The sequence below is a fragment of the Eurytemora carolleeae genome, unplaced genomic scaffold, assembly GCF_000591075.1.
Source record: "Eurytemora carolleeae unplaced genomic scaffold, Eaff_2.0 scaffold923, whole genome shotgun sequence".
In the NCBI taxonomy this organism is placed as follows: Eukaryota; Metazoa; Arthropoda; class Copepoda; order Calanoida; family Temoridae; genus Eurytemora; species Eurytemora carolleeae.
The window spans coordinates 27,911-50,359 of record NW_019396808.1 but is presented as its reverse complement, the minus strand read 5'-3'; the positions used below and the strand labels follow the sequence as shown (position 1 = coordinate 50,359).

At 33.8% G+C, this 22,449-nt stretch overlaps 1 protein-coding gene and 2 long non-coding RNA genes across 9 annotated transcripts; all 3 read right to left on the bottom strand.

Annotated features, from left to right (window-relative positions):
• On the bottom strand, positions 1-721 carry LOC111708902 (uncharacterized). Of its 2 annotated transcripts, none has more exons than XR_002766756.1 (2): positions 390-721; positions 1-282 (listed from the first exon to the last, which is right to left on the bottom strand). It is a non-coding gene; the product is annotated as an uncharacterized LOC111708902 (long non-coding RNA). The 2 variants fall into 2 exon arrangements; XR_002766757.1 differs by having other exon boundaries at positions 1-248.
• Positions 722-769: 48 nt separating this feature from the next.
• On the bottom strand, positions 770-4,965 carry LOC111708901 (uncharacterized). 6 transcript variants are annotated; one of them, XR_002766755.1, is made up of 4 exons: positions 4,838-4,965; positions 3,590-3,765; positions 1,226-2,166; positions 770-1,006 (listed from the first exon to the last, which is right to left on the bottom strand). It is a non-coding gene; the product is annotated as an uncharacterized LOC111708901 (long non-coding RNA). The 6 variants fall into 6 exon arrangements; XR_002766750.1 differs by lacking the exon at positions 770-1,006 and having other exon boundaries at positions 1,135-1,867; positions 2,011-2,166; XR_002766752.1 differs by lacking the exon at positions 770-1,006 and having other exon boundaries at positions 1,135-1,856; positions 2,011-2,166.
• Positions 4,966-5,660: 695 nt separating this feature from the next.
• LOC111708903 (uncharacterized) lies at positions 5,661-22,434 on the bottom strand. The gene is made up of 15 exons (XM_023482409.1): positions 22,343-22,434; positions 18,894-18,994; positions 17,826-18,074; positions 17,292-17,468; positions 16,370-16,531; positions 15,463-15,645; positions 13,617-14,116; positions 13,342-13,432; positions 11,270-11,325; positions 10,536-10,659; positions 9,751-9,807; positions 8,772-8,845; positions 7,387-7,507; positions 6,918-6,998; positions 5,661-5,747 (listed from the first exon to the last, which is right to left on the bottom strand). Exons 1-15 carry the CDS (start codon positions 22,392-22,394, stop codon positions 5,661-5,663), a joined length of 2,115 nt encoding a protein of 704 aa, XP_023338177.1. The 5' UTR covers positions 22,395-22,434.
• Positions 22,435-22,449: the final 15 nt, after the last annotated feature.

Here is a 22,449-nt window from a genome sequence, read left to right as displayed (position 1 = left end):
TTTATTTTTAATTATTTATTTAATCTATAATGATGGGATGTAATTAAAACAATTTAAACTAACTATATCCCCTTCCATCTTTCATCATAAAATATTAATTCATGTTTTATATATTCCTCTAGAACAGGGTTATTAATTATTATACATATTTTTTTAGGATAATAAACATGGATTGATAAAAAAATAAAGGATAATTTAGGGATAGGGGAGGGGGAGGTTCATTATTAATATTTGAGTTTAACTCCTAACTGTTTTAGGTTTAAATAACTTGATCCGAAGGATCTACAATGTCCCACGAAAAATTGAAATAATTTGCAACCTTAATTTTAAGCAAAATTCTGAAGTTAAAAAAATACCCCTGGTCATGGAATTTCTAAAATGTGGTCTACCTTTATTGCGCTTTCGATAATACCGGAGAGGGTGAGAATTATGTAAAAATTTAGAAAATATTGGATTTATTAAATAATTTGAAATCTGAACGAGATTCTTATTATCTCCGATAATATTGTCAGCACACAAACAGTAGGAGAATATTGTAATCATCATGCTTCAAGAATCATACATGTAAAGAATGAATGCCGCAAATAATTTCAAATATCAAAGACGATCTTCAGGTTTCGTGAACCACCCTGTATATACCCATAATACCTATTAACATATTTAGTATTGCATAAATATCAATTAGCATGAATAATGAATAATAACGGAATATTAATTATGTCCAGGGAGTAAGGAATAGAAGGGAGATATAACTGACGCGGTTCGCCCTACCATATGATTATGCGTGCTTTGCAGACGGTACTACATTTGAATAAAAAATATTCATAATAGGTTATTGCATACGCGGTTATAGTACATCAGACAAATATTTCTTATACAAATGGAGTACCCGTCTGCAAAGCATGTATAATCATATGGTAGGGCGAACCGCGTCAGTTATATCTCCCTTCTATTCATTACTTCCTGATTATGTCCAAGGAGGAAGTGCTAGGAAACCAAGATCCGTCTTTAAATAAATCTTAGGTTATCCACAAAGAACCAGACTTAAGTGACGACCTGTAACTCTTAAGATACACTGATCGAAACATTCAACTTGGCTTTCTGTCTTCAATGTATAAATAACAAGTTAATCGATTTAGAATAGAAATAAATTATCTTATGTCCCTGCTGGGAACCATATTTGAAATAATAAAACGTTTTTAAAATCACATCCTTTGAAAGTAACCTTTAGAGAAAAAATTTAAATAATATTATGTTCCTTCCAGCAACTGCAGTACAATTTAAGTAAACAAAGATATCGAGTTCCTAGCTTCAGTGTTCACCGCCCCAAAAATTACAACATTTAGACACTGGCATTAAAACACTGGATAAAAACGACTGTATGTAGGTGTAACGGTATAAAAGAATGTCAGATTTGCATTACGTTGGTGATCAAATTTCCTCCATATTTTTCATTTTTTTTTACAATTTCTATCCTTCACTAATTGTTATGCAAGTTTTTATATGACAGGAAATGAGGCACAATACCGGAGCTGGGTTTAAAAATAAAGCATCAAATAGGGGTCTGGAATTCAATAATTCCCTACACATCAAATATTTCCGGAATAGTTCCGCATACATACAATTTTTCCGGATGTATTCCGAATACAATATTTAGGGAAGCATTCAAGATTCCTGTACTTTTTTAACAATTCCGAAAAGTAACACATATCCGAAATCTTTAGGATCATACAGAACTCCCAGAAGCCAATAAATATAGAAAAAATAGTAAATGTAAAATGAGAATTAAATTCTGGTTTGTTAATATCCTGAATATTGATTCAATCACATATTAATAACAATATGAAGATAGAACACTAGATATCGTCTTGTCAAGGTTTCAGAGTTTTTTGTTTACAATTATCCTGCGGCAGAAGCCCAAAGGGGTTCCTCGCAGGCAGCGTTGAATTAAGAGAGCATGTGCCTAACTCCTGTGGGGCCTCTGCCTCAGGGTTATTGCAAACGAAAAACCCCTAAATCTTGAAAAGACGACATTTAGTGTTCTATCTGTATTAACATTAATCTATGGATTTAATTCGTCTCAATCCTTTTTTCATCCCTTTCAGCCCTTTTAATATTCTTCCTCATTCTTCTTGTGTTCTAAACCGCCTCAACACCAACTTTCAACTGAAAAATTTTAAAAATCATAAATAAAAAATAATTTAAAAAAATGAAGATCTAAAACTTACAATTCTTCACAAAATTAAATCTGAAGATGCTGAATGAAGAAAACTTCATTAGCGTCCTTATATTAAAACTGAGATAAAAGAACTTTCATTTACAGAATCCAATTCAATCTTTCACCGAATTAATCAAATATATCTTAAGTGCGCTTTTATAATAATTTTCACCTTATTATATTTTTCATTTTAAATAAAACCAGTCAAAAATCAAATCAAATCAAATCAAATCAAATCAAATCAAATCAAATCAAATCAAATCAAATCAAATCAAATCAAATCAATTAACTTTAAATAAAAAAAGGGTTCGCCTTCATAAAATATTATTTCTTCCGAAAATCTGTATTATCAGCGAATATATATTTATTTCCTAAGTCCCCCACGCCCCCCTCTTGTCCCAAAAATACATGCATGCCCAATTTAAGTAATGATTTGTTAATCCCAAAAGCAATACTTAAACACGGGTACTTTTTATATTAGGNAGGTGATGCAGAATGCAGAGCCCCCTTTGCCAATTTTTTTGAGTTAACTAGCATAGAAGCGTTTAAGTGCCCTAAAGCCAATAAAAAAGTTCCCCTGAGAGTTTTTAAAGGTCCTTTTTTCAGTCACGATTCATGAATGTGCAGGAAAACATTGACATTTCTACTGAGAGAAAAGAAACAAGGTTCAGCTTATTTTCATGTGTGATCCAAAACTAGCAGATACAACAAAATTCCCTCCTTTTTCCTTCCCCTACCCCTTTAGAGAAGAAATATAACACTTTTCTTAAACAGTGTTAGCTAAGCCTCCTGTGGTAGCCAAAACCAGCAAATACAAAATAAATTTTCCTCGTTTTTTCTTTTCCCTTTCCTCTTCAACCTTTTCCCCTCTTTCCTTTTCCTAAATCCCCCCTACACATCTCATACAGGGTGACCCACATTATTTCGGATCGTTTATGGCCTGCGATTTTCGGGAAAAATCCGCAAATTAAAATAATTGTACAAGCCTAAAATAAAAATTTGAACGCAGAAAAGACTTGGTTTATCCAATATGATAGGGAACACTCTTAAAATGACTAGTTTACACCACTGTTATAATGGGATAGTGTTCTATTCTTCCTTAAAATGACTAGTTTACACCACTGTTATAATGGGATAGTGTTCTATTCTTCCTTAAAATGACTAGTTTACACCACTGTTATAATGGGATAGTGTTCTATTCTTCCTTAAAATGACTAGTTTACACCACTGTTATAATGGCATAGTGTTCTATTCTCCCTTAAAATGACTAGTTTACACCACTGTTATAATGGCATAGTGTTCTATTCTCCCTCAAAAACGTCTTCAATTCTTTTAGAATGAACAGAGGACACCCTTAGATAAAGATCCTACCAAGAATGCCTCCCAGGCCTGATGCTGATTATGAGTAAGCGTGAGAAGGAATCCTATATCTAGGGGTTGAGGAGGAACTAGAGGTTCTCCTAGTTTCTCCTCCTTCTCCTCCTTAATCCAGTTCAACACAGCCAGGATCAGTTCTCTCCACACACTCACAGATATCTTCTCCTGACCTATAACATCATCAACATCATCAACATTCATTGCTAAGGATTATTTCATTTTGATCTTGATCCGGATCCTGGATTCGCCCTGAAAAAAGAAGGTTCCGGATTCAGTTCCTGAACATTTTTCAAGATAAACTGGGATTTTTAACAAATACAATTTTATAAAAAATAATTATCTTCTTTTTTGCGTAGTTTTACGCTGAAAAATAATGTCCCATTAAAAGAAAAGTTTTTTACATCTCTTTTTAGTTAAAAATTTAGATTTGTGTTTTGAGAACAACAATTATTTACTTATCATAATAATAATAAAATGATTCAGGTAAGAACTTTTTCGGCGTCATAGAACCGGACTTATTAAGTTCCCTTGATCGGGGTCCAGAAACTAATATTTTAAACCAGTGTTTCGGATCCGGATCCGGTCGGATCCGTATCATTTGGTCGGATCCGTCATCATCACGGATGCGGATCCGCGGATCCGGATCCGAATCAAAATGATATGGATCCGAAACACTGTTATAAACCATGAAATCTTAAACCTTTAATTGACTAGTAACATTTTGTTCGAACCTAGTCTTGTCGAGGAATCACAGATATACTCGGGGTTGCCCCGTCTTGAAGGACGTCCCTTGCTATTATTTGTTGTTGTTATAAAATTATTCTGAGAAATAGGGGAAAATCTTACATAATATAAAATATATAAAGTTGTAATCTCTGTTTATTTGTTTGGTTGTCCAATCATAAATCAGGAACCCCAGGACCAATTTGCCTCAAATTGTATTGGTGAACTCGGGAGAACCACGAGAATGTTCTTAACATGGTTGAAATTCTACTTTTAAAGGGAAAAATAGCTAAAATCGTAATTTAAGACTAAGCGTGGGTGGGGCGGGAGTAACTAGGAGTAACTCATGGGCAACGCTTTGTTCCCTAGCTAGTATTATATATTAAAGTAGATACATTGTTTATGTCCAATCAGATTATCAGTGAGAAAAAAATAGAAAAATTATGAAATAGTAGATCCGAAACACTCCTGGGATTATATTTGAACAAGGAGAATACGCATCAGAGTAAGAATCATTACCTCGTTTTGCCGCTGAGGCTGCTCTATATATAACAGCAAGGAGGGTTGACACTCCTAACGGTGTTGTGAGTATTAAGGTTAAACTGAGTCCCCGGGACCACCCAGATACTCCTCCCTCCAGTATACTCAAACTTAAAAAAACAAGACTGTAGACTTAATTTCAAGTGACCCTTGGCAGGCAAATCTACAAATCTTAAAAAAAAAATCTGCAAATCTATCTACGAATCTTTTAACAAAAATTGACAGCTTAGCGGCATGTTACGTAACACTAAAACTTCCAGTGAAATACATTTTCAGGGAGTAAATTTTCATGCGTCAGGGGAAAAAGGCAAGTTTTTACCCCCTTTATAAATAAAATTTTTCAATAAAAAGTTCTGATTTCTCCCAGTTTTGTGATTAATCCCATAAAGAAATATGTTCCGCTCCGCGCAAACGTACATAACTTATGGGAAAAAAGAAAAGAATTATTTTCAAAAGATGGGGAGGGAGCGGGGGGGGGGAATGATTTGTAAAGAAAATATACACCTCTGAATTAATTTCCCGCTGGGGTTCAAGTTACATAATATTATTGGTAGATCAATTTCCTCATTCAATATATTTTACCCATTTTGAAGTTACAAGGTTTTCAGCCCAAAATTAGAAGGTTCTTTTTCTTTAAATTAATTTATTTTCCCTAAATCAGCGAATAAATATCAAAAATCATCAATTGTGTAAAAAATAACGTTTCAACTACCTTACATAGCCGGTCACTCCCTTTAAAGCTAAACCTTCCAAGTACTTTTTTAGCGATGGATGTAAAGAAAATAAGAAAAATATTACATCACTAATGAAATACCTGGCATATTTTATTAGCCGCAGCACCCGGTAGATGTTTCAAGCATCTAGACAGCAATCCTCGACCCTTCCTCACCTAATAAATATAATAATAGTTTGCAAGGACAATTTTTTCCAAATCTTATTATTTTATTATAAATTTAAGAGGATGTTGGCGGACCGAAACAAATTTGATTTAAACAAAAAATGGAACTTCTAATTGATCCATGCAATTCTATTTGAATTAAGTTCGTTGAAATTATGCCCACATCTGGAGAAAAATATTCGAATATAAGGGGGGGGGAGAATGATTTTTAAAGATAATATACATTGAAGACCCCCCTGTAAATATAAAATGTGTACACACCATCTCTCTCCCCTAGAGACCTTGTGTCTACACAGAGTGATGTAACCCAATTAATATCTTCCTCAATCTATTTTGTTAAATCAATTTGTTTAAGAGGAGAAAAATTGCGGGAAGCGGCTTAACTGTTACATTTTAACTAGCTGAAGGGCCCGGCGTTGCCCGTTCATAATTTTTTTTTTAAATTTTGAAAAAAAAACAATTGAAAACAAAAAATTCGATTTTTTTAGCTTATAACACGGGGGGTGTCCATGACCCATGAGTGTCCACAAAAAAATTCAGCCCAATCGGTCCAGCCGTTTGGCCGGCTATACGCAACATAAATATATACGAATATCTTGTTTTATTAAGATTGTTAATTAATCCTAACCCCCTCAAAATTACAAACTATAATTTTATAATGGTTGCTCTTTATTTAGGATTATAATGATAATAACAGTCAACGGCGGTGGTAATGTGGACATGCAATCCTTTAAATAATAAATATAAGGTCCCTTGAAATTATGCTCTAAGTCCTTTTAAAGGGAGAGATCGGCTAGAAACACCAAATTATAAAAACAGCAAGGGTATTCAGTATTGATAATAAATGAAATGAAATGTCGATTATACAGTTCTACTTTGGCTTTCATCGATAATTTCTTTGAAGAAATTTGTTCCTAAATAGCAATTTAGCCTATAAAATAATTTTTAACATGTTTTGTTCGGGTTATCGAATAATTGTCAAAGAACGTTTCTTCTGCTGACTGAAACAACTGGTAAAATATTACAAACGACTTTACGCTCGTATTTAAAAGTGTACACCGTAAAATAAATCCTAAAGTTTTTCTCTACAATATACTTTAATTTCAGCTCAATTACCATGTCTGTCTAGCCGATCTCTCCCTTTCAGAAAGTATAACGAACCTGTAGGTATTGAGGGATGAGAGAGGGCTTGTTTAATCCCGCAATTAAGATTTGAATTTGGCGGGTCAGATCCAATGTAACCTGGAGAAAACATTCAAATATATAAATCTGAACTAGCCAGAAGTAGAAGGTAGGAAAAGGATTTTACAACAAAATATACAGGGTGTCCCACATCATATTAGACCGTCCGTACCTTTAATAGCGATTTTCAGCAAATTTATAAAGATGAATCATTTAAAAAAATTGTATTAATCAAATATATAAATTTTTTATGCAGAAATTACCAAGTTTTTCGATTTTTATATGCGTATTTTGGCGTTAAAGCTTAGATATAATCGAATGTGAAATTGGACACTATGTATAATTATTAAAAACTAAAGTAATATTTGCGTATTTTGGCGTCAACAGCTTGAAGATAATTTAACATGATATGGGACGCTCTGTATATCCCAGGGTTAAAATATTAGACCTGTTCTCTGAGAGGTGCCCCGGTAGGGATAGCCGAGAGTTTAAGTTTTAGACTCTCTAGTTCAAGTAGGATATTGTAGACACGTTCTAGTTGGAGCAGGGTTCCTTTGTAATCCTGGGCTCTAACCAACACAAGATTAGTAATTAAATGGACAGTAAGCGTAATTTCAAGTTAAAGAATGCAATTATAATCTAAAACTTCGAAACTTCATATCGAAACCATAATTTTATTGGTATAATTGTCTTTACTAGAGACTGTAAGTGTAATTTGAAGTGACCCTCCATGCAAAGATGACAATGGTCGATTCACAGTGGTACCATTGAGTCCGTTATCTGATCAATAATGTTGAAGCTATTGTAGTTGTTCTGCACTCAGTGTTTCAAGAGGGATACCAATCTTAATTTATTCAGACGATTTTTTTCCTGACTTACAATTTGATTTACACAAAAAAAAGCAAAACTATGAAGGAGTTAAAAATCATTAAAAAAAATCTTATATATTTTTATAAAATGTATCCAAGAAATGTTTGGTACTGGTGCAAGGTGGATTTGAGCATTTTTTTTAAAAATAAGTGCCGTTTAGTTTCACCTTTACCTTTAGTGGAAACTTAAACACAATAACCTTGCAATTGTTCACCATAATATAATAATATTTCCAGTCCAATTCTTTCGGGATGAGAAATAAATTTTATGACGTCTGAATTTGAATATACCGCATTATATTAAATTAAATTATCATTGTGAAATAAAGTTAAAATATTTCGAGTCGTACACAAGATATACATTTGTACATACATCCACACTCGCGCGAAAAAAGAACACAATTGCGCGGGAGCTCTTTATGGACGCACCCATGATAAGGACGAAAATTGTGGATGTACATTAAAAGAGCACAGTGTGACATAAATAAATTCCAGAATTAAAGGGACTTAAAGCGCAATTTTAAGTAAACCTGCATATAGTGATGGCAATGGCCGATTCCAAAAGGTAGCCTTAAAAGCTGTTTGATATGATTCAGTAAGAATTAGATTTCAATGTTTTCGTTAATTTTATTTTTAACTATCAATTTTCATTTGTGGGTTTCCTACGTTTAAAAAGCAATGGCGGAATTATCTGAATTGAACACTTTAACACCTCAGAAAATGACCGTTTCCTCCATATTTTTGGTTAAGGTTTCAAGAGTACGATGGGGCATTGCCTTATTTGCATGGAGGGTCGCTTGAAATTTCGCTTACTTTCCCTTTAAGAATTATAATATTGTACCGCCCAAAACGCGTTTTTTCTTCTTAAATTCTGTTTCTAAATTATTTAAATGTTTAAATATTTTAGACATATATTTGTTAATCTCTTGAAACGGAGTTTTTTTTATAAAAATGTGTTAGTTTCCTATTCTGGTCTTTAACTACAGTTAATCCTGGGTCTGTAACTGCACCAGTATCATCTACTGGACTACTTGTCTCCTGAAATCAAATAAGAAAATGTCAGGATTGCTCAATCAAACAATTACAGGATGTTAATTTAATTTATCATTTAAACAATTGCCTCTTTTAATGAAATTAATAAGTATGACCTTTTGTTGTATATCGGTTCAAGAAATTACAACATTACACATGCTTCAAGGGACTGTAATCCTAATTTAAGGGACTGTAATCCTAATTTAAGGGACTGTAAGCCTAATTTAAGGGACTGTAAGCCTAATTTAAGGGACTGTAAGCCTAATTTAAGGGACTGTAAGCCTAATTTAAGGGACTGTAATCCTAATTTAAAGTCAAAGCAAATCAAATAGTACTACACCCGTCTCACAGCAGTGTTGTTAAAAACTTTGTCTGATCAAGTATGAATTAAATATGAATGTTTATAATTTCAAAAACTTTTCCCAATTGGGGGTTCTTCACAAAAGTGACTTGCGCATTTCTACTACAGGAAAACATAATGAAATTAAGAGAAATAAACTCTTCCTAACCAGGAGTAACGACAATATCTTCAACGATATTCATCAGTTTAAAGCTTCAATGGTACCGTTGTAAACTAGGCACAGCCATCTTTAAATGGAGGGTCACTTTAAATTACGCTTACAATCCCTTAAAGCATGTTTATATTTCTTTTGAATTTGTTTAAAGTGAAATAAAAATCGAAATCAGACCTCATCTATATAAGTAAGTTAACGAAAGATTGAGTTTTGTTAGTAAATGAAATCATATGAAAAAAAAACATTATATGAAAGCTAGCACGTATGAAATGATGCAATATGTCAGCCATCGTAGTTTAAAAATTAACGACGAGAATCCTAGAAAAAATGAATGTAACAGGATACCAAAGACTACTTGAACGATTATTTATAAATATCTATCTCGGATTACTATACCTGACATCTAACCACTCCAACATCTATGATTTGCCGAGGTGCTTTCACAGTGACAACCTTTAGAAAATAAATTCTTTTTTAACATCATTTTTTCAAAATTGGAGAACACAAAGCCTTCATTAATTTGTATGATACGTATTGCTAGAGGAACGGACCATCACATCAACGAATCAATTATTTTTTTAAATATTCTGAAACAATTTAGCCTTTTGTCAAAATATCGCATTGTTCATTGATTTCCCTTATTTTTCGATCACCTATTATTTTAAACAGTTCACACTTAACATCGATTTCAAATTATCCAATTTGTTATTTTTTTAGTTGGTTTTATTTTGCTCGATCTGCTTTTCTGCATATTTTTTTTAATTTGTTAAATTAATTTAGTTTCACATAAAAATACGTTAATTGATCCGTTTCTGATTTTTAGTTTTGTTCTGGTTTTTTCTGTCTCCGTAGTACCATGATAAGTGAAAAAGGAATGCTACAAGTAGCAAAGGTGAAATCTAACATGGAGTTTACAGAAAGAGTTCTGGATCTGTGTAGGAATATATTCCTGTAAACTATCCTGGAGTTTACCAAGAGAGTTCTGGAACTGTGTAGAAATATATTCCTGTAAACTAACCTGAAGTTTACCAAGTTCTGGATCTGTGTGGGAATATATTCCTGTAAACTAACCTGGAGTTTACCAAGAGAGTTCTGGAACTGTGTAGAAATATATTCCTGTAAACTAACCTGGAGTTTACCAAGTTCTGGAACTGTGTAGGAATATATTACTGTAAACTAACCTGGAGTTTACCAAGAGAGTTCTGGAACTGTGTAGGAATATATTCTGTCTCTGCATCTCCACTCTCCGAGAGTTCAGAAAGTAGGAGCTGCGCTGTATTCCCAGGATCTTGCCGCTGCTGCTGCCTAGCGGAGAAAACTTGAATTAAAGTGATTGATATCGTTGTTTTGAGTTAGCCTCCATGTGAATAATGGTCCCCTTTAAATCTTTGATTCAGAATAGCGTATATATTCCATTCTTATATCGTAGATAATTGTGTACCGCGACCGGGAAATTTGAGTTACACCGGCTATATATATACACTAAAACATTAAGTTTCCCGACCATCAATTTTCAGCTATAAAAATAGGGATATCTACATCACCCCCTCATAAGACCCTTACACCTTGAATAAACAAATTATGTGTTTAAACTTTGGATTCAAGCTCTTCTAACCTAATTTTAACATTAATATTAAGATTGAATTTGATTAAACTTCAGCACTTCACAGAATTCCAAGAGTATAAATTCCTTCTAATAAAAAGAATAAAATAAGTTTTCCACAGGTGGAAAAAATTCTCTGTGGCGAGACTTTAGATTTTAAAAATCCCAAAAATTACTATGTTTTTTATTCTCCAGCTAAATATGATGATTTAAACCCCTCCCCCTATTTCTTTATTACACGAGCACATAATTTTCTAAAACTTAAATCAAAACACATTTTTTTAGAGATAAATGAAAATAAAATTTTCTTACTTGGCAGTAAACATGGTGAAGTAGTAATCGTCTACATATGGATTATCACATTTCAACTAGATATTCACAATTAACTAACATTCAGGAAAAGTCGAGAGCTTATCAGAAAGACCCAGAATTAATCTACAATTAATCAGACGATTTTACAAACTAGTTTTACAAATATTAGTGATAAAAAAATTCCAAAATGTGGTCTGCCTTTTTAAGCATTTAAAATTGCCAAATATATATATTTAATGTCGCCTAATTAACTGTCAATTATTTCCGAGTCTTTCTGATCATGATTGTAGGATAACGAAAAATGCCAGCAAAATTATAAAACCTGGACCTTACTTAATTCTATAATTTCCTCTAAAAGTCGTTCATTTCCTGATGTATTTACTGATAACAATCAAACTTTTGTAGGATCTAATGAAAAAGCAGAAGGTTTTAATGATTTTTTTGTCAAAGTGGGACCTAGGTTGAGTTTTCCGAAAAAATACATTTCATTTCTGTCGAAATATATTATTGATAAATTAATCGATTTTCATTTTGAATGTCGAAAATCCTTGTCTAAATTTTCCGGCATACGTGTCTTTTTTTTTGGAACCAAATTATCTAATCGAAAGCATCCCAATATTGCAGGATCCACAAAAAGTTGTAAATAAAAATCTCCTTTTTTATTTCAGATTTGAGCAAAAGCAAAAAAATATAAATCTTTAAAAAAATTATCAATAAAAATGGATAAAAATTAAAAAGAGAAAATTTTAATCAAGTTTCCTGATCAAAATATTAATTTATCTGTCGAATAATCGGTCAGGAAAAATTTCTTCCAATTAGATTTTCCAATTATATGATTTACTAAATAAAAATATTTCGTGATTTATTTTGATATCATGATATAATGAGATCATTATAAATATATCAATACAAAAACACGTATACTTTGAAAAATAGAGCAAAGGTACAATTTTCTTGATCCCACCTCACTGAATAGTGAGTACGAAAGTTGTTTAGATATTTTTCAGCCCAAACAAAATTTTTTGTTTTCAAACGCACTTTTAAAATTTTTGACTACTGCGAGATTATTTAAAACCTTCCTGAAGGAGTCAAAACTTGAGTTGTAAATCTCAGGATCAAGCGTTGATCTCAATCTTAATCCTATTCCTGCTGGGGCGGGGGTCAATTTGGCCCCCCCCCCCCTGTAGTTTTTTTTTACATAACTCAAAAAGTATTGGTCTGAGGCTGTTGAAATTTTCTGACTTTTCCTACATACCCAAAGCCCTCCCTTTAGGCCTAAAACCGGGCTTTAATACTAACTGCCTCAGTCCTCAGGCACACTGCTAACAACCTGTCAAAGTAAATTTGCCCATTTTTAGTTTTTCTTGATTAAAAATCAGGTTATTTAAAATTTTGCAAAAATTTTTGCATATTTAAAATGGCATGGTCAATGGCTTTTCAAAAATGTATAATTTTTCATTTTTTGGACAAATTTTTTTTGCAAACATTTTTACTATACAACTGGATTTTGCGATAAAAATTCAGTTTTTGCAAATTTGCAATTTTTTTGCAGATTATAAAAGTAGAGCACAAGAGCTTTCCAATGATGTATCATTTGTCAAATTTAGACATCAAACATGGGATTTAGAGGGAGGGGGGGGTCAAATTGACCCCCCCCCAGCATATCCTGGTTTTCAAGTACCCCAGCAGAGATAGGGTTAAGCAGATCTTTGGATTAGTTTATTTCCTCTTTAATATTATGAGTTAACACCCAGCGCGGATAACTGTGCCTCCATTGAATATAATGAAGCGTTTAAGATTAACAATATCCAAAAAAAATCATCAAATGGTTTTCGATTTTCGGTTTACAACTTTAATAATAAAATAGATTTAAATTAAAGGATCAAGCATTGATTTTCAAATTTAAAAGTGTCCACAATGGATATCGAGATCGATTGTTCAAGATTAACGATACTCAACGCAAGTTCCAACCTTCTAATTATTAAATATAATCAATTTTCTGCATAAAAATTTAATAAAAAAGGAAGGATTCTTAAAAATAATCTTGTTAGTTATTATTATTTTGAATATTCCTGTGAGAGCTGGATATTGATAATAAACTGTTTGTCCCTATGAGACATTAATCCAGCATATTCGTCTTCGGTTTCATCAAACTCACGACATCTAGATATTAGAAATATCAATATTTGACATCTAGATATAAGAAATATTCGGGGGGGGGGATTATAGGAAATAAAGGAAATTATTTTATGCAAGGATGGGGAAGCCTGGGGGTAGAGTCGGAGATGATTTCTTTAAACAATAAATATCCCTGCATGCTGCTGAGCGCTTGACAACTATGATTTACCTGTTGGCTAACTCCGCCTGCTCCTGGGATAGTTTAGCGTCTAGGACAGGATCCCCGGTAGGCTCAAACAAGGGTGCATCATCGCCCAGACAATCGTCTTCAGGATCACGCAAGCGCGGCTCGCGTGAGTGGCGCAGTATACCTTGAACATGAACCTGCCCTGGCATCAGATCTCGTCGTGTGGCGCTATCCCTGGCTCTATTCCTAACCTCATTCCATCTCCAGCTATCCTCTTCCCACTCTTCCTCCCTCTCAAACCTCTTCTGTTGACGATCATGATGATCGTAGCGGTCCTCCTCGTTCTGTCGGTGGTCACGGTTGTCGTAAGGACGGTTTCGGTTCATATTATCCCCAGAGCGCTGATTCCAGGACTGATTTCGAGAATTGTCTTGATATCGTTGATTTTCTTGGTAACGTTGATTAATATTATCCTGATAACGCTGATTTTCAAGCTGGCGCTGATTCTCTTGACGCCGTTGACTGTTAATATCATTATAAACCTAAAATAAAGAACAATCATTAAAAAATCTTTTCTGATTTAAAGAGGGTAGATTGCAGGGATTATTTCACAATGAATCTTTAATTAAGATACAACAGAGACCCCCCCCCCCATTTAGCCGCGCCCAGCAAATTTTCTGCTGTTATCGAATTATTCAACAAATTAAATAGAGGAAGACATTAATTTGGTTACATCACTATGTGTACTGTGTAGACACAATGTCTCTAGGGAAAATCATTTTACCCCTGAGTAATTAGAAAATATAAATAGATTAATTAAAAACTTGTTAGTTTATCAAAAAATAAGGTCAGAATCGTCCGGAGTTGGGGAAAGGAATGTCACGCTTGTAAAAATGTTAAATCTGTCATATTTACAAAAAAAAATACAGTTTCTGAACATCATCAATATGTTAAGAGGGGCCAGATTTTATGAATTTGTATCTCCAAGTAGCTGAATCGCATAGATGTAGTTCATTCACTTCTCTTGAGCGCTAATTCAAAAGACGCTGTTTATTAAATTCATTTAATCTGGTCCGAGAACATTTACACGGATTGTAAGAACAATTTCAAATAACCCTCTATGTAAAGATGACAATGATGGATTTACAACGGCACCATTGAAACCTTTATCTGATCAATAGTGTTGAAGCTATTGTAGTTCTTCTATCTTTAAAAGTTTTTAATTTCTATATTGTTTTCCTGCAATAGAAATGCGCGAGTCACTTTCGAAAGAAACCACAATTGAAAATTGTTAATTTTTAAAATTCTAAACATTGATATCTAATTCATGCTTGATCAGAAAAAGCTGTAAATGGTACCGATGTGAATTGGAAATTGCCATCTTTGTATGGAGTGACACTTTAAATTGCACTTACAGTCCCTTTTAAAACAATCCCTTAACCCTTACCCGGTTGGACTATTTTTGTCTAATATCCCCCCTCCCTATGATTTTTCCCTTTCAGTTGTGAGATAGGGGAGAGTGGCACAAGTCATTAGTCCATCTTGCAAGGCCTGCTCATTAAAAAAAAACCTCCAACTTTAGTGGTTAGGGTGCAAGGGAGAATTTAAAAAACGTTCAAAAGTACGTCGGAAAATTATTGACCATTTCCGGTTTCTTTTTCGACACCGACCCGAAGTTTTACTGTCTTACACCCTAGTCTATTCACCAAAATTTTTTTTTGCAAAAGTTCACAACTATGATGTTGAAAAAGCGAGGAAGTTTTAGCGTTCTAATGTAAACAGTTTTTGAGTTATTTAGAAAAAACCACAGGGGGTGGACAACACCCCCCCCCCCATCCCCATCGTTATAGGGTTAAGTTCTAAAACATATAACAACTTCTGTAGATACCTGGTGTCCCTGCCTATCCCGCATGCCGGGGTAGTTTAAGTTTCTATTTGTTTGATGAAACTGTTGTTGCTGTGGGTGCCCACGAGGAGGTGGATAGGCGTGTCCAACCCCCCGATTGGGCGGGAAGCTAGGCCCGACAGGTTGAACAGGACGGGGCCCGTACAGAAGTTCATGTTCCACATCCTAATTATTAAAAAAAAATGTTTTTAATTTAATTTAACGTGTATTAAATATCTAAGGATCTAAGGAGCGTGTGAAAACTAGTTTGGGCTGATAGCAACGATAGACAAACAAAATGTCAAAAGGAAGGTGACAAAAAAAAAATAGATAAAAACTATAACAGGAAAAGGGAAAAACAAAGAAGAAAAGTTAGCAGTTGTGCCACAAAAGTAGTGTCGAAGTGTTTGCAGTGGACAACTGATTGACGACGGTACATCTATTTTATATAAAACAAATCTTCGGCATTTTTAATTTTATATTTTTTGGTTTAAAAACTAAAAAGAATGTAATTTGACAAAAAAAAGTTACAAATAATAGAGGAGCTCTATTGTTAAACCAGAGGGAATTATTAGAAACTCCTTTTTCATTGTTGATTTTATGTGACAAATAAATTCTTTTGCTGGCTTTTATTTGAAATAATTAGTACATTACTTATGAAAAGTATAGTACACTACCATATTAAATGGATAGATCGACCTTAGAAGTATTCTTCATCATTGGTCCGTAGACGGGATACTACTATACATTCACTCCCAGTTCTTAGTTTGAATAAAGAAGCTTTTGATTATACAAAATTTATTTATTTCTCCCTTAAAGTTACTTAGTGATAGCAGAACCCTTACAACAATATTCCTAGCATATTGAGAGAAAAACTTCTCAAAAAATGAGATTATCCGACAAATAATACCTGAATAGTTTTGAATCCCATGATGTTGGCCGGGAATGGTGTCGGATAAGAGTTGGGTTGAAAGCTGTTGTTCTGTGGAAAGCTGTTGTTGGCGTGCTGGAACTGTTGTTGTTGAATGACAGGAGGATGGGTGGGAGGAAAGTTACCCCGAGGCATCTGTATCTAAATACCAACACGATTACAACAGAAAAGCGAAATTAGGATACCAATCAATCAATTTTTCTTCCCCTCCAGCCCCCATTTAAAAATCTTTTTTCCCCCTCCCATTAATCTTTTCTTCCACCAGAAGTTATATATGCGTACCAGGAGTTGAAAAAAATAGGAGTTTTATTTGCTGAATAGGGGAAAATCCTGTGCTAAGGATCAATTTAGTTTTGGTCGTGATCCGCACTGGAAAAAAATGGATCCGGATCCAGGTCATTTCTTTAAGATTTACTGAATTTTTTCAACAAAAAATAATTTAAAATTTTTTTTCTTCTATTTTTTTCGCTTATTTTTACCTAAAACTTGATGAACCATTCAGAAATGAGGAAATTTTTATAAGCTCCCTTTTTTTAAAAGTTTAGATTTGAGTTTTAGGAGTAAGTTTTTTTTTAAGTTTTCGGTGGATTTTTACCCCTTGGATCAGATCCGGGATCCACATATTTTTGCGGATCCGGATTATCCAATATCTGATTTGTAAATAACTGAACTCTAAAATTAGAAAATACGTTACAGAAACACGAATATCAATCGGACAGGGGTTTATATTTTGAAGATTTAATATCGGTTGATTTGAGGGAAAACCGAAAAATTTGATTTGTTTGTCTCGCCTAAAAGATCCTCTTAATTATAATTTATAATATAAATCTGAGAAAAAATTATGCGCATACTCTGGGGGAAAACGATTTCTGAAGAGACAGGCGGGGGAGGGCTCCTGTACCTGTGTATACTGAGTCGGAACCTGGTTAATATTCGGTAACTGGGGAGGTTTACTGAAGGACATAATCGCAGGATCCATCAGAGGGTCTTGCACCGTCTGTACTGCTTGTACATGCTGTACTCCTTGTACTCCTTGTACCGCCTGGAAGTGGGAGGGAGGCATCAAGTTGTATTGAACCTGAATCAATTTTATTGATCATGCATTTTTTATAAAAATTGATTTTCCATATTAAAATCTATCAGTGGTTGAAGTAAATTTGGCGAATTTGTTAAGTATTATTGATTTTAAATCTGAAAGCATATGCATTTCGGGTAAAGAAACAGCAATATTTTTTTTTAAACCCTATTGGTTTTGAACGGCGAAGACGTTGAAGTTGAAGAAAATTAAATTACTTGATAATTTATAAATATCTTCCTTTTCCAGAGTTTTAGAATTCAAAATAAAATCACTGTTCAGCGAGGCTCGATACTATGTTGCCTATCTGGGAGGCTCATGGCGGACGTAGTATCCCTACCTCGAGGGGGGGAGGGATACCTGTTGTGGAAGTTGATAAACAGGTTGAACTCCTTGATGATAAACTCCTCCCTGTATGGAGGGAGGTAGAGGAGCTGGAATAGAGGTCTGGATGGATAATGGAGCCTGCTGACTTGGCTCCAGGCTGAGCTGAGACAGCTGCGTAGCTGCTCCGTTAGCTCCATTATGCTTCTGTAAAGGCTCCAATGAGTCTCCGTCCTCGGAGCCAAACTCAAAGAAGTCATTAGAACTCTGGAGAGCAATTCGTTCCTTAAATATTACATTTTTTAAGTTTACCAGCTGATCTAACCTATAGAAAATAAAAAAATGATATTATTAATATTTTTGAAAGTTTTATACTAGGGTTTTAAGTTCTACAGGTTTTTTGACAAAGAATGTCTTGAAAAATTGAGAAAAAAATTAAGAACATTGGGAAAACTATAAAACTTTTCCGACAGAAATTTTAAACATTAAAAACGAATTGCTGTTTTTAAGCCATATCTTAAATTTCAGTTCTATGAGCTTAGTCTAAGCTGCTCTATGAGTTGATCTAACCTGCTCCATGAGCCTGATCTAACCTGCTCCATGAGCCTGATCTAACCTGCTCCATAAGCCTGATTTAACCTGCTCTATGAGCCTGATCTAACCTGCTCCATGAGCCTTATCTAACCTGCTCCATGAGCCTGATCTAACCTGCTCCATGAGCCTGATCTAACCTGCTCCTTGAGCCTGATCTAACCTGCTCCTTGAGCCTGATCTAACCTGCTCTATGAGCCTGCTCTAACCTGAAATAAGAGCCTGATCTAACATTCGCTATGAGCCTGATCTAACCTGAAATAAGAGCCTCATCTAACCTACTCTTTGAGCCTATTCTAACCTGCTCTGTGAGCTGATCTAGCCTGCTCTTTCAGCTGATCTAACCTTTTCTATGATCTAACCTTCTCTATGAGCTAATCTAACCTGCTCTATGAGCCTGATCTAACCTGCTCTATTAGCCTGACCTAACTCACTCTGAGCCTGATCTAACTTAGTCTATGAGCCTGATCTAACCTGAACTATGAGCTGATATAACCTGAAATAAGAGCCAACCTGTTCTGTGAGCTGAGCTAGCTCTTCATGAGCCTCCTCTTCCCATTCTGCTGCTCCTCCGAAGGTTTCATCGTTGAAGGCATCCAGATCATCCTCCGGTTCTAAAATATATAGAATTGAAAACATCTAGCATGAAATTGTTAATACATATTTTTTAAATTTAATAAATTTATTTAATTCATAAATTAAAAAAGCAATATTATATCAGGTATAAGACTAGCAGTAATTAATTTGTACAATCTAGCTGTATGCGTGACTTCATTAATTCTGTCTATTTATTGGTTCTTCCAATTATAGTAATTTTTTACCGGAAAAATAGATTGTTTTACTCAACAAGTTTAGAATATCTTAATATTGTAATAGTTACATTTCATCAAGATATCATTGCCGTTTATAACAGCTCTCCTATCCAAACCATTTGCATTTTCTATGATCCATCCCCCCCCCCCCCCCCCCGGTAAATTTAGCAATTTACCCCAATTAATAAAGAGCGGAATGATTTTTAAATAACTTGTTTACCCTTAGTTAATGTTTCATTTTTCACTTACGAGTCAGAACAAAATTGCGATTGTTTGTAAGAAAAAGATTTCAAAATTTAGGGTGTTAATACTTCGTTCCTTGGTACCCTTAAATAAGATTTCAGGGGAAAACATCTGATTTTTTTGGATCGACCCGGATGAAATTTTTTTCTTCTAACTTCTCATTTCATCCTCCCAATTCATCAGAAGTACCTCCCCAGAGGACGTTCCTACCATAAACTACATTGGTCGACAACTTGACGTCTCCTATATTGGTCGTCAAGTGTACGGTGAAATTATCTATCAGATAAGAATTCAGCATGAGACATCTAGCGGACAACATATCTACTAAGTACGTGAACAACACCACCAACATCAATAGAGAACGGGCCGGCTCTGATTGTAAATCTTTACATTATCTGTACCCTTCATCATCCTTCGTCCCAAAACTAAGACAGGGTATTGTTATGAGAACCAGTTTTAAATTTTAAATGGGGTCAGCCAGTTTTGTATAAATAAATATTTTGACTATGAACTCTATCTTATTTAGTCTCCATTTTTCTTTTTCTCCATTTTTTCGCATCTCTTAGAATACATCAAAATCTACAGAAATGTTAAGACCCCAAAAAGAAAACTGGAGAGTTTCGTTCAACGACTCTTTTAAATTTTGCCCTCTTGCATCCCGGGACATTTTTTTTCGACGTCCAAGGAAGACACGTTGTTTCAAACTTTCCTGGAACAAACATCACATCAGACATAAATCAAGGGCCTGAATTAAGAATACTTTTGAGTTAAGATCTTGATTAATCTAATTCCTCTACCCGTGGTGAACATACCCTGCAGGGATTATTTGGGATCAAGCAATATTTCTTAACTTTAAGTGTCCTCAATGGGTATCAAGATCAATCGTTCAAGATTAACGATTCTCCAGAAAAAAGGTCGGACCTCTGATTGATTAATAATTTGTCAGGAGAGGTTTTTTCTCGCGCGAACTCGAAAAAAACTATGATCAAAACGAATATAATTATTTATTATTATTGGTTGCAAACAATTTAACTTTGATGGATGTGAATGAATTAATAATTCAGGAAAGGCAAATAAATCACTCAAATTTTTGATCAATTTTCAATTTTCCCCAAAGCTTGGAAAATATATACTCCACACTTTGTCACGGCGTGAACAAGTCTCAAAACACGACCGGGAAAAATACGCGAGAAAAAGTAAAATGGAAATTGAAATGAAAAGGCACTGCCTAAATCTAACAACAAAAAATCGGAAATGTTTATCCATAATTAAAATCCATGCAAAAATTTCAGTGCGCGGCGGCGCAATATTTTAAATCAACTATTTGCTAGAGGAATTTGTTGAAAATTTCCCCAAAAGCCCAAATGTTAATTTTTCTCACGATATTTATCAATCGAATATGTAGCCTCCCTCTACCACTTAACAAAAAAATCTTTACATCAAAACCATAAATACCATATTTTGATTCTTAAGAAATATAACCGGAATACCATAATTTGGTTCTTAGGAACAATTAAACTACGAAATACCATAATTTTGTTTTTCAGAAATACAAAACTACTTTAATACCATAACCTGGTTCATAGGAGATAAAAAAATCGAAAAACCATAATTTGGTTCTTAGGAAATAAAAATACATCAAAATAACACGAGTCTTGAAAAAATAAAATACATGGAAATTCCAATATTTGGTTAAAAGAAAATATAAAATACATCGAAATAGCTTATTATGGTTCTTATCAAGTATAAAAACATCGAAATATCGTAATTTGATTCTTAGGAAATATAAAATACATAATGGGATCCTTAGGAAATATAAAATACATAATGGGATCCTTAGGAAATATAAAATACATAATGGGATCCTTAGGAAATATAAAATACATAATGGGATCCTTGGGAAATATAAAATACATAATGGGATCCTTTGAAATATAAAATACATAATGGGATCCTTAGGAAATATAAAATACATAATAGGATCCTTGGGAAATATAAAATACATAATGGGATCCTCGGGAAATATAAAATACATAATGGGATCCTTGGGAAATATAAAATACATAATTTGATTCTTGGGAAATATAAAATACATAATGGGATCCTTGGGAAATATAAAACTACATCGAAATACCATAATTTGGTTCTTAGGAAAATAAACTACACCGAAATACCATAATTTGGTTCTTAGAAAATAAAACTACAGCGAAATAACATAATTTGGTTCTCAAAAAAGAATATTTACCACGCAGTAAAATCTCATTATGTGTTAAAAAAATAATTCTTTAAAAGGGGTGGATTTTCATAAAAATATTAAACAATTAAGATATTTTACGGTGAGGGCATCACTGTGCCGGATGGGAAAAAATTCCAAATTCAACAATTCATCGCAGAGNCCTACTTAAAAAGTATACAAGGAATGGTAATTCTTCAGTTATATTCATTGCTTTCTTATCTATGTCGTTTGACAAATTGGAATTGAATTCCTGACAAGAGAATTTAGAATAATTCTTTTTAATTAACGACATAAAAACGCTCCTAGACGCTAATTTCTCCGCTAAAAATTGCTTACTTATTGGATACTGCATGTAAACAAAAAGCTCAAATTTTAATAAAAATATGAAGCGAGCTAAGGCTTAGGAAACTATAGCTATAATTTCGACCGAAAGGGAAGCATGCCTGATTCTCAAAGTATCATTCTACATTACGTTGCTTAATTCACAATTTGTTTTTGAAAATTTCCTTATGAATTGCAAATGTTACATTATTAAAAAACAAAATCAATTTACAAGGAGAACAAGGGTACAGTTGTGCCTTCTAATCCACATTTCTTCGGAAATTTTAGGTAAGCGTTAAAATCACACGTCATAAACTCCATTTCGAGTAGGTTGAATAATTTTTAATGACCTAAAGTGAAGTCTCCGGAATCCGGTGGTTGCAACAGCATAGAATTACTCATTGTAAATTTTATTTTTTCATGTTTTTATCTGAAATATTAACAAGGAATAAAAAGT

Bases quoted from the DNA above. Each gene is read 5' to 3' on its own strand.
- LOC111708903 (XM_023482409.1), bottom strand. From the start codon at position 22,394: ATGAGTAATTCTATGCTGTTGCAACCACCGGATTCCGGAGACTTCACT. The intron at 18,995-22,342 runs GTCATTAAAAAT...TATATATTTTAG, and splicing joins TTCCGGAGACTTCACTTTAG to AACCGGAGGATGATCTGGAT. The intron at 16,532-17,291 runs GTACAGGAGCCC...GTTGGTATTTAG, and splicing joins TTCCGACTCAGTATACACAG to ATACAGATGCCTCGGGGTAA.